Genomic DNA, 16032 nt, shown 5'->3' with positions numbered 1-16032 from the left:
TTCTTAAGTCTCAGAGTATAAACTGTCCGATGCTCTGAATAAAGCTGGCTATTGCAAAAGACTGAAATCCACCTCCCTTTTAGGCTCCATTCTCCCAGGGCATACTTCCACTACAGCAGCAAATACTCCATGGTGTAACACTCAGAACTGTCATTTTATCATAAAGTCACCACAAAACATAAATTCTTTTTCTTGTTTACAAAACCAAGTATCAAGCTGCACTGAGACCACAGGCTGTAGTTTACTAACCTGTGTTCTACCTAGACCCAGAGTTCCAAACTTCTAAAACCCTTTAATTCTTTTTTAAAAAGATTTTATTTCTAATTACTCTCTCTCTCTCTCTGTGTGTGTGTGTGTGTGTGTGTGTACACACACGCACACACATGTGCATATTTGGGTTAAATGTGGGCTTTAGCACTTTAGTGAAGTGCCTGTGTTGGTCAGAAGAGGGCGTCAGATTCCCTGGAACTGGAGTTATAGGCAGTTGGAAGCCACCAACCACATGGGTGCTTTAAACCAAACCACTATCCTTTGTGAGAGCAGTAACTGCTCTTATGTGCAGGGACAACTTTCCAGGCCACCCTCAATTCCTAGGATACCATGGAAAGCAACTGTAATTTCAAGTTACCAGCCCTGCCTCCTGGAAAAAGCAATGATGTGACAGAGTGGGAGAGAGGGCAGGCATGAGGCTGGTTTAAAGTGGGCTGGGGAGGGTGCGGAACTGCACAGGATCTACTGCTTGGCAGCACAGGCGTGACTGTGTTTTACTGAATGGCCCCGCTCAGATCCCATCGTGTCTTATTTCCCTGTTTAGGCTCCAGTCTTGCTCCTTACTCCCCAGATCAGCTGAACTTTTCAAAGGACACATAAAAGCTCACACTCCACTCTGGTTTCATTATCCACTCATATATTACCTCAAAAGAGCAAATATACTGTGTGGTATTTATGATATTTGAAGTGGTCAATAACACAAGTGGACAAGATACATAATAGGAGAAAACACCTGCAATTTGACAAAGGAGTCAAATCTAAAACATCAGAGACCCATATACCTAAACACTAAGAGGACCAGCAACCTAGCTCTTAATAGTCACACGAGAAATCTACATTTCAACCACAGTAAGATGCCATCATGCACCCATCAGGGTTAAAACTGTAAAGGCCAATTGTAGTGGGATATTCACTTTGTCTCCTTCTATGGGACTGACCACGCCCATTGGGGGGTGGAGCCAGGGGCGGACCAGTGGAACTGGATCTGTGCAGGAGCACTCTCTTGCTGGCAGGATGCAGAGAGGAGAGCATCCGGTGGAACTTGCTGGTGTTCACCTGTCTATGTTGTGAGTTATTTCTCCCTGAATAAACATCTTTTCGGCCAATTTGTTTATCCTGATCCTTATTAAACTGCAATATCTGGTGTCAGAAGTGGAATAAGGATTTTCATGGGACCTGGGCAGCAGATGCCATTCCCTTCTCCCACAGTCCTTGAACAGGAGGTGTGTCCAGCATCACAAAACAAGGTAACCAGTTTAAACACTTTGTTGACAATATCCATAAACCAGAAATTACACAAGTAGCACCATCCCTTAAACTGATATATCACCTGAGTTGTTTTTGATCCTCAAACTCTAGGGCTCAAGTGACCTTCCCACATTAGCCTCATAAGTAGCTGACACTAAAGGGGTCCATCACCATGCCCACCACAACTGTTTTTAAAGCTTGATTAGTCTTACGCTAATTTTTTTTTGAAGATCAAACAAAATAAGGGATGGACATACTTTTACTGACTCTTCTTTCACAGAGCTACTTAGCACAAGTGAGGAGGACTAAAGCATCGCCAGTTAAGATGTGTCAGCTTGTAGGAGTACAGCCCATGCTATGTTCCTGCCTTCACAGCACCTAGCGTGGTACTGCACGCAGCTGGCAGAGGCCAAATGTGTGCTGTATGCATGAGCTGCAGAAGTTACACTGTACTGTTGTGTACACAGTGGTCCCTGGAAAGGCTGGATGACACACCTAGGCAGGATGTTATCCTTTATCCGGACATAGCAGCATTCTTTATAGCAACTTAGTACAGAAACATCTAAATTTCTGATAGTGTGCTAAGTTATTCTCCTTTGAAAGATCATGAAACAATTCATTGTTTTAAAGTTGCAAGGTAAACTGCAAAATCCAGGTTTTAGGAAAATGTTGGAAATCAAGCATTAATTTTATGTATTGGATATATACCATTATTTTACATTTCACACTCCCTAACATTTCATCCATGGCCTTTAATGTTTATAATCCTGTAAGTGTCGGGTGACTTGTCTCCAGCTTCCCAGTCCCTCAGATCCATTTTTCACAGTACTAGAAAGTTTTGTGTTCATACTTGACACACATGGGTAAGGGGGGGGGGAGTAGTTGCTTCCCACTGCCAGAAGAGGGAGGGGCTGCACTGGGTCACACGGGGGTGTGGGGAGGGTGGGGGGTGTTTTCCAAAGGGGACAGAAGTACTCTAACTCTCGACTGTGGCATATTTATAGGAACACCATCTGATAAAACTCACCGATTTGATTGTACATGGTAAGTGGGAGAAGTTTACTGTATCTATATGATAACATAAAACCGAAGGAAATAAGGTTAAAACAAAGACTATCCAGTGAGTCTGAGTGGACTGATGAGTGTCAAAGTATACACTTGGTGAAATGCTCACAGATCCTACCCAGACAATGGAGAACGACACGACACAAGGCATCTGTTGTCTTTGTTTCATGGTTTAACAATCTTCCTAGAACATTCAGAGTGCACAAAGTGAGGAACGCTCCCACCCCCACAATTCTCAGTGCCAAGAGTATATTCTGTGTTCTTCAAAACTGATTTGACACTTTGCCCCAAGACACATAGATCATTCTCCTCACACATACTGCCCCCTTCCTAACCAGCTTCTCAGTGTCAATAGTGTAGATTTATGGGCTGGGGATACTTCTGTAGATAAAGTGCTTGCCAAACAAGCACGTGGACCTGAGTTCAAATCCCCAGCACCCATGTAAAATTGGGACATGGTGATAAACTCCTGTGACCCCAGGAAAGAGGGTCAGGGAGTGACAGGTGGATGGGGGTGCACAGAGAACACCCTGGCCAGCCAGTCTGGCCGAAACCATGAGCTCCACATTTAGTGTGAGAGAACCTGTTTCAAAAATCAGTGGAAAATGATAGATGCCTACTTAGTTCTCAAGCCTCTACATGCATATGCACCCATACCCACTAATACAGATTTACTAAGGTCTCAATGTTATCAACTCTTTAAAATTTTATGTGTATAGATATTTTGCTCACATGTATGCATATACACAGGCATGCCTCATGCCCTCCAAAGCCGAGAGAGGCATCAGATCCCCTGGAACTGGCATAATGGTTGGTTGTAAGCCACCATGTAGTTGCTGGGAATTGAACCTGTGTCCTCTGGAAGAGCAGCCAGTGCTCATAATAATGGCCCAGTCAGCACACCAGACTCTATCAACCATCATGATTTATGACTTGAATTATGCGAAACATCGCCTTTAAGTAGTTTGTTAATAATGGGCACTTAAAAGTTCTTTTTACAGTTTTTCAAAATTATTAACAGCACTAAGTGACTATCTTAGTGCTTTAAAATCCATGTTTATACAAGCTGGAGATGCAAACACATGGACACTTTGGTCTGTAATTTTAACCTGCCTTACCAAAATGATCTATTGTTTAGTCACCCATTTCTCCATGCTCTTTGCCATGGACACCGCTACAGTTTCAACAGTTGAAAGGAATTCTAAAAGTTTTATTTTTAAGATTTTTTTCACATTTTCATGTATACTTGGTTTCAGCTGACCATCATCCTCACTCTTTCCTCTTTGACCTCCATGCTCACTTAACCGCTTTTCTAGCAGGTCAGTGATCTTCCTTTTATTGGTGCAAAATCCTTGTCATCTTTCCATGCCAAAGGCTGATGAATGAGCTCCAGGATCCATCCTGTTACTATTCTTTTAGTAATGAAACCGTCCACCTAACCAAGTAGCCATTCTCCTGCATCTCAGAGTCACACAGTGACCATATTTAGGTCACTGGTAGGGTGGAAGAAGAAAGTGAAAAGTACATTATTTTCCAAGTCATTACATGGAACTTCCAGGCTAAGGTGTCTCTGGCTGGATTCTCCGTCCCTACTGCGGGGAAATTTCAACAACTACATCCGTGCTTTGACCAGGCAGTGAAGATTCAAGGGGAGAACAGAAGAGCCAGGCTATCTGCAGGGAGTGGCTTCCACGACACCCTTCAAAACCAGAGATATTATTTTAGCCACTGATTTTGGGGGTGTCTTCCAAGAGTCCAACTTACATTCTACCTAATACAGGCACTATTCAACTTTAGTTATGATCTCAGGGATGTTTAACATTAGGATGCAGACCTTGCATATTAATGATTCTTCACAACAGGTTAGTTGTTCTGTGAATTTCTAAAGCAATTCAGGTACCCAAAACTCTTTAAAATATTATTCTGTAGCTTTTCTATGGTAACACTGATAAACTTCTGAGCATTATCTAGGAAATAATTGAGTTTCTTATGGAGATTAGAAACAAAACAAAAACCCCCAAACTGCCAGATAGAATATAAACAAGGTTTGAGCTCCCCATAGAGGAACTAATAGCAGCACACAAAGCTACAGGGATGTTCACTGTCCAACTGATAATTCTACCCAATCCTGAAAAACTAATCACTGCTGCATACACAGGCTCACGTAAAGTGCCTTCAGCAAAGCGCTTATTACAATAGAAGTATCAGGATCATCTGAAAGGTCAACCACGAGCCTACTTAACTGATTAAATGAAATGTGAACTAGTGATATTTTATTAACAAGTACTGACAATGGTCATTTATCCAACTAACTTACTAATGCCATGCACTGGCACATTTAAGACACATAATCCTTGCACTAAGTCCGGGAACTGGCATTAGTGTTGCCTTCTTTGATAACTGAGAAAACTGATGCAGAGGGAGAGGGAACAACCTGCCCAAGGTCACATGGCTGAAAAGAGGCAAAACTGAAGGAGCCAACACCTATGGACTCACACCTGCACCGCTGTGCCCATAACTACACACAGACCCACACACGTACATATTTAAAAATAAAATAAATCTTTAAAGTGATGTAATGTTCAAAATTTATCCAGCATTACATTTTTACCAACCTTGCACAGGAATGAATTCTATAAAGGCAATATTCCAAACTGTTTGTTCCTTTAAATTATATTGCTTATAATTCAATTTCTAAAATTATTAACAATTATGTATGTTAGAGATTTGCATGAATATATGGGTATGCATATAATTACTTATTCATGCATGCCTTTTATAAGTATACTGTACATATGTATATATTGCATGTAAAAATTATATGGGAAATTTTTTTCAATAGAACTAAATCTGAAAAAAAGCAAGCCTTTGTAAACATGGCATACTTCTAGGGAACATTCCAGCTAGCTTTTCTCTTTATTAACATTTTTATTTATCGTGTGTGTGTGTGTGTGTGTATGTGTGTGTGTGTGTGTGTGTGTGTGTGTGTGTGTGTGTGTGTGGAAGGGAGAGAGAGAGAGATCTTGGAGGAGTCAGTTCTCTTCTCCCACCATGTGAGTCCCAGGGTACCAGTTGTGGCAGGAGGTACCTTTACTACCAAGCCATCTCACCAGCCCTACTTGGTTTCTCTTCTAGAAATGAGTTCTTGTTAGGAAAAACTACTGAGAGTTTGTTTTATTTTATGCTTGGTATTTCAGTCTAAAACTCTGAAACAGTTCAAAATGAAGTCCCTTACTCTAGCCAATCCACTACCATACAGCCAATGGCAAGTAAATGTAACCAGGACTTTATACTTGTACATTCACAAATCCGTTATAACATAATAGATTATGTCTGCATCTAAAAAATTGCCAATTGAAACCAACAAAGTAGCTACATTGAATTCTACTTTATTTTACCCCAAACATCTTTGAGCCTTTCTCCCTTTTCAGATTACAGACTCAGAAGGAAGAGCTTCTGCCCTTACAGCGCTGTGCTGTTTCCTCACTGCAGTTAGGACCACCCGCCTGCCACACAACACTGTAACCATCGTGGAGGGCCATTCTGTAGTTTCTGAACATCTGACCTTCCTCCTTTACCTGTCTACTGACCCCTCTTTGTAGTCCTTAGTCTTGCATAATGGAAAGGGAGCCAATGAATAAACAGCATAAAGTTTTAATTGAACCTAATTTTGGCTTCTTATTAACATATATTCTTCCAGCTGACACACAAGCTACAAAGTCACAGTATGAGAAAACCCTGTATAGCGAGCCAGTGAGATCAGAATGAGGAAACGCTTTCAAGTGAGTTTCACTTAATAACAAGATTTTCCTTATTAGATTAACTTAAACTACTGTGAATCTCAGCACAGAAAACCTGGGTCATACAGAGGAACAAGAATCCAAGTGCAGGGGCTGGAAAGATGGATTCAATCAGTAAAGAACTTTACTGCACAAGCGGAGGCCTTGACTTTGGATCCTCAGTGCCCAAGGAAAAGGCCAGGCAAGGTTTGCACACCACACTATGTTCCCTGTGGCTTCCACAGACGTGCATAATATGTACATGGTGGGTGAGTACACTAGTGCATGGGCACACACACATCAACAAAGAGATAAAAAATTTTAAGTAGCATAACAATATGCCAATGCACAGAGCATGTATTTGAGTAAACTTGCTATTACTGAGGCTTTAAAACATGCTGCATTTCTAAAAATTAACTTTCATAATTATGAGTCTATGTATAGAGATCTTAACAGATAATGAAATATTTTATCAACTTATCAGTCATGAGTAGACCCATGTTGTCCTTGAGAACGCTACATTTAGGATTATAGTAAATCCTATGACAAGGATTTACTCTGCAGCAAGACTGTACCAACAAACCTATTGGAGAACGTGTCCACAGTTTCTTGCGTATAATACGCTCAAATCGTTTTTAAAAATTAAGGCATTCTCATAATCACCTAAACAATTCATATTTTCCCAAATGATACAGATGCCTGGGAATAACAGAAATGCCCAAATTATTAAAAGAGAACGTAACAGTTATGAGGAACAGCTACTAGCATATTAGCTGCCTATTAGTAATAAATACGATCAAAATAAAAGAGAAATACAGAAAGAAAAAGCAAGTCATTTTCTTACACACAGGGCAAACAAACCCCATGAAACAGTCCCGATGCATAGCACCAAAATAAAGCCGTCTCAGAAAAGAATTGCAATCACTGTTACCCATTTGCTGCCAATTAAGTTTCCAACCACCGAGATTGCATCAGGCCTGCATACCAAGTTCATCGTGCAAACTGCTGCCGCCTACAGCAGATGCATGGTCATGTGAGGCTTCTAAGTGGACACTCCCTTTTCTCACCAGCAAGGAGGCACTAGCACTGAGCACTGCAGCCTGGGATGGGGGGCGGGACTGGACTTTGACCTGGGCTGTGGACTGCTGGCCTTGCTGACCATCTTGAAGGCTAGGAGAAAACACGGATTGGGGAGACATTACAGGGAAGAAAAGAGAAAACAATAGCTAGAATGAAATCAATATAGAACACTGATTTCAAAAATGACACTTTTTCAAATAACCAAAGGAAGAGCCAAGAAGCTCTGTACAATTACACAGTTTACACTTGTTCTGGTCCTTACCAATCTGATTCATAGGGAGGAATGCAGTAAATATTTAATATAAATGTTAACTGTCAATCTGCAACTTTATTCCAGCTCAAACCAACTAGGTTCTCGAGTGAAGAAGGGAGAGCAACAAGGGGCCACTTAAGCAACGTGGCTCAGTGCTGGGCTCCAACGGGTAAAATTCACCGTCGTCATTTTATTGTTCCCCTCTAATGTTCTAGATCGCAGACTCAGATACACAATAAAACAAAGTTCCTACACATGAGAAAACCAAAGACTATCTATCAAATGCAACCAAAATACATTGGTAAGCAAAAGAACACCACAAACTACTGCAGAAGAACCAGAACACGTGACTCAGCTGAGGGAAACACAATGGCCATGGGGATATTGGAAGGAGAATGAATATGAAGTATTATTTATAAAAGCTTTCATATTCTGAAATAAGGCTACAAGAGTTACAGATAAAACATAGATAAAAATCATGTTCTTTTAACCAACTGTTAACATTCTTTTCCATTTGTCCATTCTGCATTCTCATTAACAAGGATCCATTATTTTAGAAAAATCTTAACTGGGAAACCTTAATTTCTCAAAGGATGTTCTAATGTTTTATAAATTTCAAAAATTTTGTATTTTGTTAATATAATTATTTTATTTATAAAACAAATTTTTCTATATTGCTTATTCATTTGTTTTTGATTATTTAAGATAATATAAATGTTATTAACGTTCTTAATGCCAGATTTATTTTAATTTAAACAGCTGAAATTCCTGATGTGTCCTACATTGGAGCACAATGTCCCAGCATGCTTCTCTCAGTGAATTTAAGTATATTCTGAGCAATTCCAGAGGCTGGCACTAAAATACTCATAACAGGAAGGATGTTGCTCAAGATGGCCTTGTTTAAGTCAGTAGCTAATAATGCCTGGTTGCCATACTGGACAGCATGCATTATAGAATACTGAACCCATCATGCAAGGCCTATGAATTAGCACACTGACATTTCAGCTCTGATTTCAAACCACTGAGAAGTATGCATTCGAAGTCAGGTACAGGAATGCATCTAACAAGAGAAAAGCGAGCCTGTACATTTTGATTGCTGATCACACTGGTACTGCTTAGCCATGCTGCAAAGCATCTGTTAGTAGTTTTCTCAGACTATTTTCCTAATAGCCATTAGTCAAGAGAGGATTGTGAAACGCTGGCCACGCAGCTCAGAGTCTTTGCCTACATTTTTCAAACAATGGGTTCATCTCCAGTACTGCAAATTTAGCGCAGGAAAAAAAAAAGAAAAAAAAAAAAAAGATGATCATGTTAATTGAACAGTTTTTATCTTCCACTCATGGCTGATGTGTCCCTCTTCACAGAAGCAATCTAAACTTATCCACAAACCTCATCAAAATGAATAGGTTTTACACGACAGGGAAAAGTCCCAGGAAATTCAAATATTGCGGACTTTTAAATACAGACTAAGCTTACATTCAACCAAAAAACACTGTGCTCAAAATTGTCTCAGTTTTTTTTTTTTCCCCACTTAAAGTCATAAGCAAAGGTCATATTACGGTTAGTCACATTTTAATGTGAACAGATCTAAGAATATTCTAATAATCAAAGATGCACAGTCTACCTAAATATACAAAATGTTTTCAAAATATTGAACAGTGCATTAGAGTCAACATTCCTAGCTTAAATGACAGATACACAGCTGGTCTTAGCCATCCCTTCCTCTACATACCAAGTCAGGACCTGGCAACTCTGCCTTACACTGTCAGTACCTAGGTTAAGTATTCCCCCCAACTTAAATGTAAATTCTAAGAGCATGACTCCATTATTGCAAAGAATATACAGGTTCCGGAGAAAAGAATGTCCTGAATATACAAAACGAAACAAAAATGATGAACTCATATAAACACAAAATGACCCCATGGATTTCTAATCATATATTCTCAACCATGACTGTGATCTCATTTTATTATAGATATTTTAATCTCTTATTTTAAATGAAGCTTTTTGTTCTTCACCAAAATAAGATGATTTCCTTCTACTCCAGTCCACTAAGGACTCAAAAGAATGACATTTAAGGCAACAAATATCAAGCTCGTTATATTATAAACATTTTTTAATATTTGTCTTTATTTTAGCTATAGTCACTAAGAAGAATTAGTGAGGGCCTAAAAACTCCACCTACCTACAAAGCTAACTTAATTTTTAAAATTTAAATAATTCTTAAGGAGCTTATTCTAATAAGATTCTAAAAAGCATGCAAACTGTCTTTGTGAGGAAGCTGCTGGCTTAATCCTAATTCTTATACATATGTATTTTATAACATGCCTTTTGGGATAGTTAACCACCAAAGTTTACAATAAGCTTTCACAGTCTCTTTTTCTGAAGTTTTGCTTTCTTTTGATTTTAGTTACCTACAGACAATATCAATCTGAAACAGTCATACTTTTTAATGCCCTTTCATATTTTATGATTGCTTTACTTTGTTAGTGGTTATTGCTGTTGATTTCTTGCTGGGCTGAATTTATAGATTACACTGTACCATAAGAATGAGTCAAAGTGGGGAGGGGACATACACACATATAGGGCTCTGTATGAGTTGTGGCTCCAAGATGCTGTAGGAGCCTTAAGAACATGTCTGCCCTGGCCCCATGGATAAGGTAACTATTACAGAAGATTTTACTGGTATTTATATAGCACTTGCAGTGAAAGTATTGCCATGTCTGTTCTACTAATTTTTAACAAAATGTTTCCCCAAAGTTTAAATAGTCATTCTATTCTATATTTAGTTAAAGACAACATTATTAAGACGTTCACACTAAAGAACAATGGCAATTTACTTATCCTGGGATTTCCCCAATTATAAAAAATAATTAACCAAGTTGGTATCTCTCCTAACTCTTCACAGCTACATGCTATTTAGTTTCACCCACAACAGGGCCCATTTGTTAGAGGTATGCAACATGTGAGCCTGGGGTCTCAGCAAAGCCTGCACGCTGACTCTAACAGCAGACTCTCAAAAGGCCACATGTGTGATGACATCTCGCTTGGACAAATAAAGCCTGTCTGAGGGTCAGAGAATGGAGATTGTCACTAGCTAACCATGGAGGTCTGTACAGACAGACAGGAAGTGAGGTAGCTGGGCAGAAACAGGATATAAGCTGGGAGAAACAGGAAATGGCTCTCATCTGTTGAGATGCTAAGGAGGTAAGGTGTGCTGTGGCTTGCTCCTCCTCTCTGATCTCTCAGCATTTCCCTCTATACCTGACTCCAACTTTTTATTATCTAGACCAATTAAGAACTCCATTTACACAAATGGAAGCCCTGCAGGAGAACATTCCAAACCATTTTCTAAGTCTTGCTACATTTAAAGTTCCAGAAACAAGTAGTGTGTGACTGGTCTGAGTTGGAAGGATAACTCTCATTGATATTCCACCAGACAGAGAAAGAAAACTACCCTGTATACAAATGTTCAGCAAGTTCATGGCAAAGAATGAAAGAATTTCTTAAGACTAAAATAGGTTTAAAATGTTTATAAAAGGGAAACATGGAGAAAGCAGGTAGGCAAAGGGCTGATCTACAGTGAGCATGATTCAAGGGGCAAAAGGAGGCGTGAGCCAAAGACAGCAGGAGTTGCTGCTGTTAACCCTTGCACATGGGGGCTGTGGCTATGCTCACCAGCAGAGAGAAGAGTCGAGCCTGTGGCAGGGAAGGTAGGGACGTGGGAAGAGGACACAGAAGTGGAGGGCTCCAAACGTTTCTACAAGAAATGAACCTTTAAATTGGTTACATTTCTGCTTTTATGTTTTAAGTGTTGTCTATATATAAATATGCTTCATGAAGTTGTATATTATTTATGGAATTAGAAAATGAAGATTAAATTACTGGATATAATGTAAGACTCAACAACAAAAGAAACCAAGTTTTAAATCTCAGGGGAATATAAAATGAATTTAAAAAATACATCTGCAATTCTGATAAACAAGTTTGAAAAGGGGAAGGGGAGCGTTTGTGTCTTCTAACCTACCAAGCATTCAAGAGACACTAATCTTCTTCCTAAAGAAGTGGGGAAGCTCGAGGGAGAACATGGCAGAAAAAACACCTCCACAAAGGTGCTTCAGGCAGAGAGATAAGGCACACTGCATCGTGTGCACACTGCTTAAGCAAGCACGTGGGTCATGTAATGTTCACATTTGTCCTTGTGAAATAAAGCACAAGTCTTCTGAAAAGATCTTCATACTTCTAAATCAAAACGTGGATTCTTTAGACTCCCAATGCTCAACAGGGAATTATCCCCAGTATCATAAATGGGTGTTCTCTTAGTTGAGAATATTGAAAAAATAAGTTTTTAATACACAACAGAGGCTGAGAAATTCAACATATCTCTACATGTAAACATGTACATAGCTGGTCATACTTTATATAATTATTTTAGTTCTGTGTCCTTCACTAGGTTCAAATTTTACAGTGTCAATAAAATGTAACCTTTCAGTGACATGAAATAATCAACCTGACTTCATATGATGAGGTCAGATCTCTATCTCTCAATAAGGCCACCATATGTCCTTTAATTGTTCATATCAAACACTGTCAAGACCCTTCACTAATATAATTAATTTAGAGTAGGTAAAAGGATAAATCTAACTTAACTGCTACTTCTACAAATGTTAACATGCTTTTGCAATTTAAAAATTGGGCAAAATCAGTCTGACAGCTTTGTTTCAACAGTGCAACAGGAGACATGCATAAAGCAGTAAGATCATGGTCACATGCAGAAGAAACCTAAGAGTTGGAAATGTATAGAAGAGAAAGAAAAGAAAAGCAGGCTCTTCAAAGGCTTGCCTGGGTTGGAAAGAACAGGTTAGAAGATTGACTGCATGCATGCTAAACTTGGTGGAATTGTAAAATACCATACCTTAGGGGCGATCCGATGAGCAAGGTAGGAGGGGTAGGGTTACTCCCTGCATTGTGTCGGCGCCGTACTGCCTGGCGCCTAAATGTGCTGCGTTCACGGCGAAATGCCACTGCCTCCTCGCTGGCCTGTGCTGCTGTATCAAGACAGACTTAGGTCAAATAGGAGCCTAGGTCAGAGATGAAAATAGCAGCCGAGCCTGTCTCTCCCTAGACTTCCCACCCTCTCAGGAAAAGGAACAGTTGGGTCTTCTGGCACATTAGGGAATATATACCAAGTATGTGCCCTTTCTCCAAAGTTAGTTTTTTTGGAAAATAACACTCTGGATCTATTACCTGACCTCACCAGCTTCTCTTCATCCTTACTTCCCATTCTGAGGTCTCTGCAGCTTTAAATGTTTTCTTGAAAGCCTCATTACTGTTGGCACATCTTCACTCTCCCTTTAATTAATGGAGCTTTCAAAAGCTGTTAGTTTTTCTACTGGGAAGGAGTACTCATTTCTTTCTTACGGGACCAGTGAAAGCAGTACAAACACCAAGATTCTCCCTGACTTTGGCCTGGGCTACAGTCTGATCAACCATCATTAACCCAAAGCACCAGGGGCCAATAGTACACTTCATACACAGCAGGGGACGTCCCTGCCTGGAGCTGTGAGCTGTGGCTTCTACTGCAGCCCAACCCAGAAACAGTAATTTATTGCCTATCACTCCCCAGGAAAAGAGCAAAATTCAAAGTACGGTTCCTACCAAATGGTTCCACATTCTTATCACCTTGAAGGTAAAAACAGTGAACTGCCCGTCTTCAGACTATTCACTGGAGATGCCAAGGAGTAGGGCAGTGAGCTGCAGCCCCCAGCACCGCAGGCTATAATTCTGAAACCCACCGCAATTTGGCAGAACTAGCTTGTCAAATATAATCTGAACTGGAAAGTGCTTCATTAAAACTTTATTTAAAAACTTTAAGGCCCCAGTCTTAGTCTCCTCAACATTGGGAAGCAGATATAAATAAAAGCCAAGCATGGAAGCTCACTTAAGCTGGGTTCAATACAGAACAACAATAAAATCCTAACAGTTGCCACGTGGAATTTCACACATTTTGATAAAACCACACTAACTGTCCAAACTGGGTTTCCAAGACAAATATAAAATGATTTTCACAGGTGAATATGAAACAACTGTTCTTTCCCCAGTAATCTTGGTGTTCTAGAAATCTTAGAGTTTGAGGAAGGCTATTTTCATGGTACACATGAGCAAAGAAGAAACTCTGTACAGAAACATTTTTTCCAAACATAAAAGGTCCTTTCAATACAACAGTTTGTGTGTGAAAACTATACATGTCCAATGAAAACTATGAAGCTGATTTAATCTGGTCATCTAGGACTGACTGTCTAATACAGTAGCCACTAACCAGTCAGGAGTAGCTATTCAAAGTCCTGTTAATGGAAACTGACCCTTCAGCCATTCATTTCCGAGTCACACATGGACACTCAGTAGTAACATGGAGCATGCCAACCACTGCTAGACAACTCGGACGCAGAACTTTCCCATCACACCAGAAAGCAGACGTAGACATCAAGGCCGCTGCTCCAGCAGCGTGAACGTAAGGCATGTTCTGACTGCTGACAACCACAACCTCAATGAAATAAAAATGCATGCGCTCTGCATCATAAGAGAAGCAGTCACTGGATGAACAACAAGCCAGGTGAGGGAAGACAGGACAAGGACGCGAGGAGGTTACACCTGTTACAGTTCTTAGGCACCTGCACACATGGGCCAGGTCATAGATACAATTACTAGCTGTTAATGTAAGAGCTGCTGTGTGAGCCACTTCACTGAAAATTCTATTCTACAGTTGAAATAAACTATATCCCATTTTTTACAAACCATTACTTACTATTATATTTTGTTTGTATTATATTACAAACTATTATATTTACTGGCTGAATCAACTTCATTATGGACTCTTCAACCATTCTCTGTACTGTTGCAAATAAACAGAAAATTAACCCCAGGCACAATTCATGGGTAACTCTGGGAAAGCAGCATCTGATCACTGACTAGGGAAGTCAGGAAGAGGGAAATGGTTTTCTTTATTCATCTGTTTCTACTGAGGACTCTTACAGGTACTACTCTTACAGAAAAACCAAGACTCTAAGAAGGACAAGAAACAAAACACAAAATTTTAAAAACCCCAAATACAAATAGCAACAAGAAAAAACTAAACAAAAATATCTCTGAGTGTCCATTTTTAGTCAAAAGATCATTGACTAGATTGGACAGATGGTTCAGTGGTTAAGAACACTGGCTACTCTTCCAGAGGTCCTGGGTTCGATTCCCAGACCCCACATAATGACTCACAATCATGTCTACAGCTCCAGTTCCAGGAGATCCCATGTGCTCTTCTGGTCCCTGCACACACCAGCACACACATACACGCAAAACACTCACACATAAAATAGTAACAAAGAAAAAATCATTTGGCTTCTTTAAAAAAAAAAAACTTTAATTTTATACACTCATATTTTAATCTATAAAAGTTATACAAATTACTTATTTCCTTAATAGTTTTTAAACTATGTGTATATGCATGTTTGTGTTGGAATGTGCACATAGGTGTAGATGACCATAGAGGCCGGAAGACAGTGTTAGATCACCTGGAGCTGGAGGTACATGGATGCTGAGAAACTAACTCTATTCTTCAGTAAGAGTATTATGTGTTTTAACCATTCTGAACAGTATTTCCAGCCCCTTCTTGAAAACATATCAAGATAAAAGGTTAGGCATCCACTGCATGATACATTTGAGTTATGCTTACTACATATATTATCCTAATGGGTTTCACAAACCTATTGTTACAGGAATTTCCAGAATGCTCACTACGACAACTGCCTTAAAAATAGTTAAGATCACACATTCAAAAATGATATGCTTTAATTTATGGCCGTAGTATATAAGACTAAGTCACGGCTTCTGAGGAATGTGATTCTTATATAGAACATCTATATTTGTAACTGAGTAGTCCTAAATGGTAGTTGTATGGGAGCCACAGGAGAAAAGCGTAAATTCTAAGCATAGTCACATACAGTTTAACCATACTTAAAGAAAATTAAAAACACCTGTAGTAAATTGTTGTTTACTACATGTGTGTGCGTGCGTGCGTGCGTGCGTGCGTGTGTGTGTGTGTGCTGAGTGCACTTGCCCGAGCATGCATGCTAAGAGGCAAGACGTTCATAAAATAAGTGTTCAATGCTGAGTGTCTTCCTCTACCTTGCTTTTTGAGACAAGACCTCTTATTTAACCTGGAGCTCACCAACTTGGCTAGACTAGCTGGCCACTAATTCCCAAAGTGTCTCCACATCCAGGACTAGGGTTACATGTGCACACCACATGCATTTGGATATATATATATGCTTGTTTTACATATCA

At 39.6% G+C, this 16032-nt stretch overlaps 1 protein-coding gene across 5 annotated transcripts in view; it reads right to left on the bottom strand.

Moving 5' to 3' along the window:
* The window catches only part of Pcnx1 (pecanex 1), a 131270-nt gene that overhangs the window by 58665 nt on the left and 56573 nt on the right, over positions 1 to 16032 (bottom strand). For 2 of the 5 annotated variants that reach the window (XM_051196259.1, XM_051196261.1), the window contains exons 7-8: positions 12611 to 12743; positions 7348 to 7532 (exon numbers count right to left, since the gene is read on the bottom strand). The exons of 2 other annotated variants lie outside the window; for them this stretch is intronic. In XM_051196259.1, coding sequence (XP_051052216.1) covers positions 7348 to 7532; positions 12611 to 12743 — 318 coding nt within the window. The remainder of the gene's footprint in view (positions 1 to 7347; positions 7533 to 12610; positions 12744 to 16032) is intronic. One more of the 5 variants, XM_051196260.1, reaches the window with a different exon arrangement.

This window comes from Phodopus roborovskii, unplaced genomic scaffold (assembly GCF_943737965.1).
Source record: "Phodopus roborovskii unplaced genomic scaffold, PHOROB, whole genome shotgun sequence".
Lineage (NCBI taxonomy): Eukaryota > Metazoa > Chordata > Mammalia > Rodentia > Cricetidae > Phodopus > Phodopus roborovskii.
Note: the sequence above shows the minus strand (reverse complement) of the source record. Positions and strands in the feature narration are given on the sequence as shown.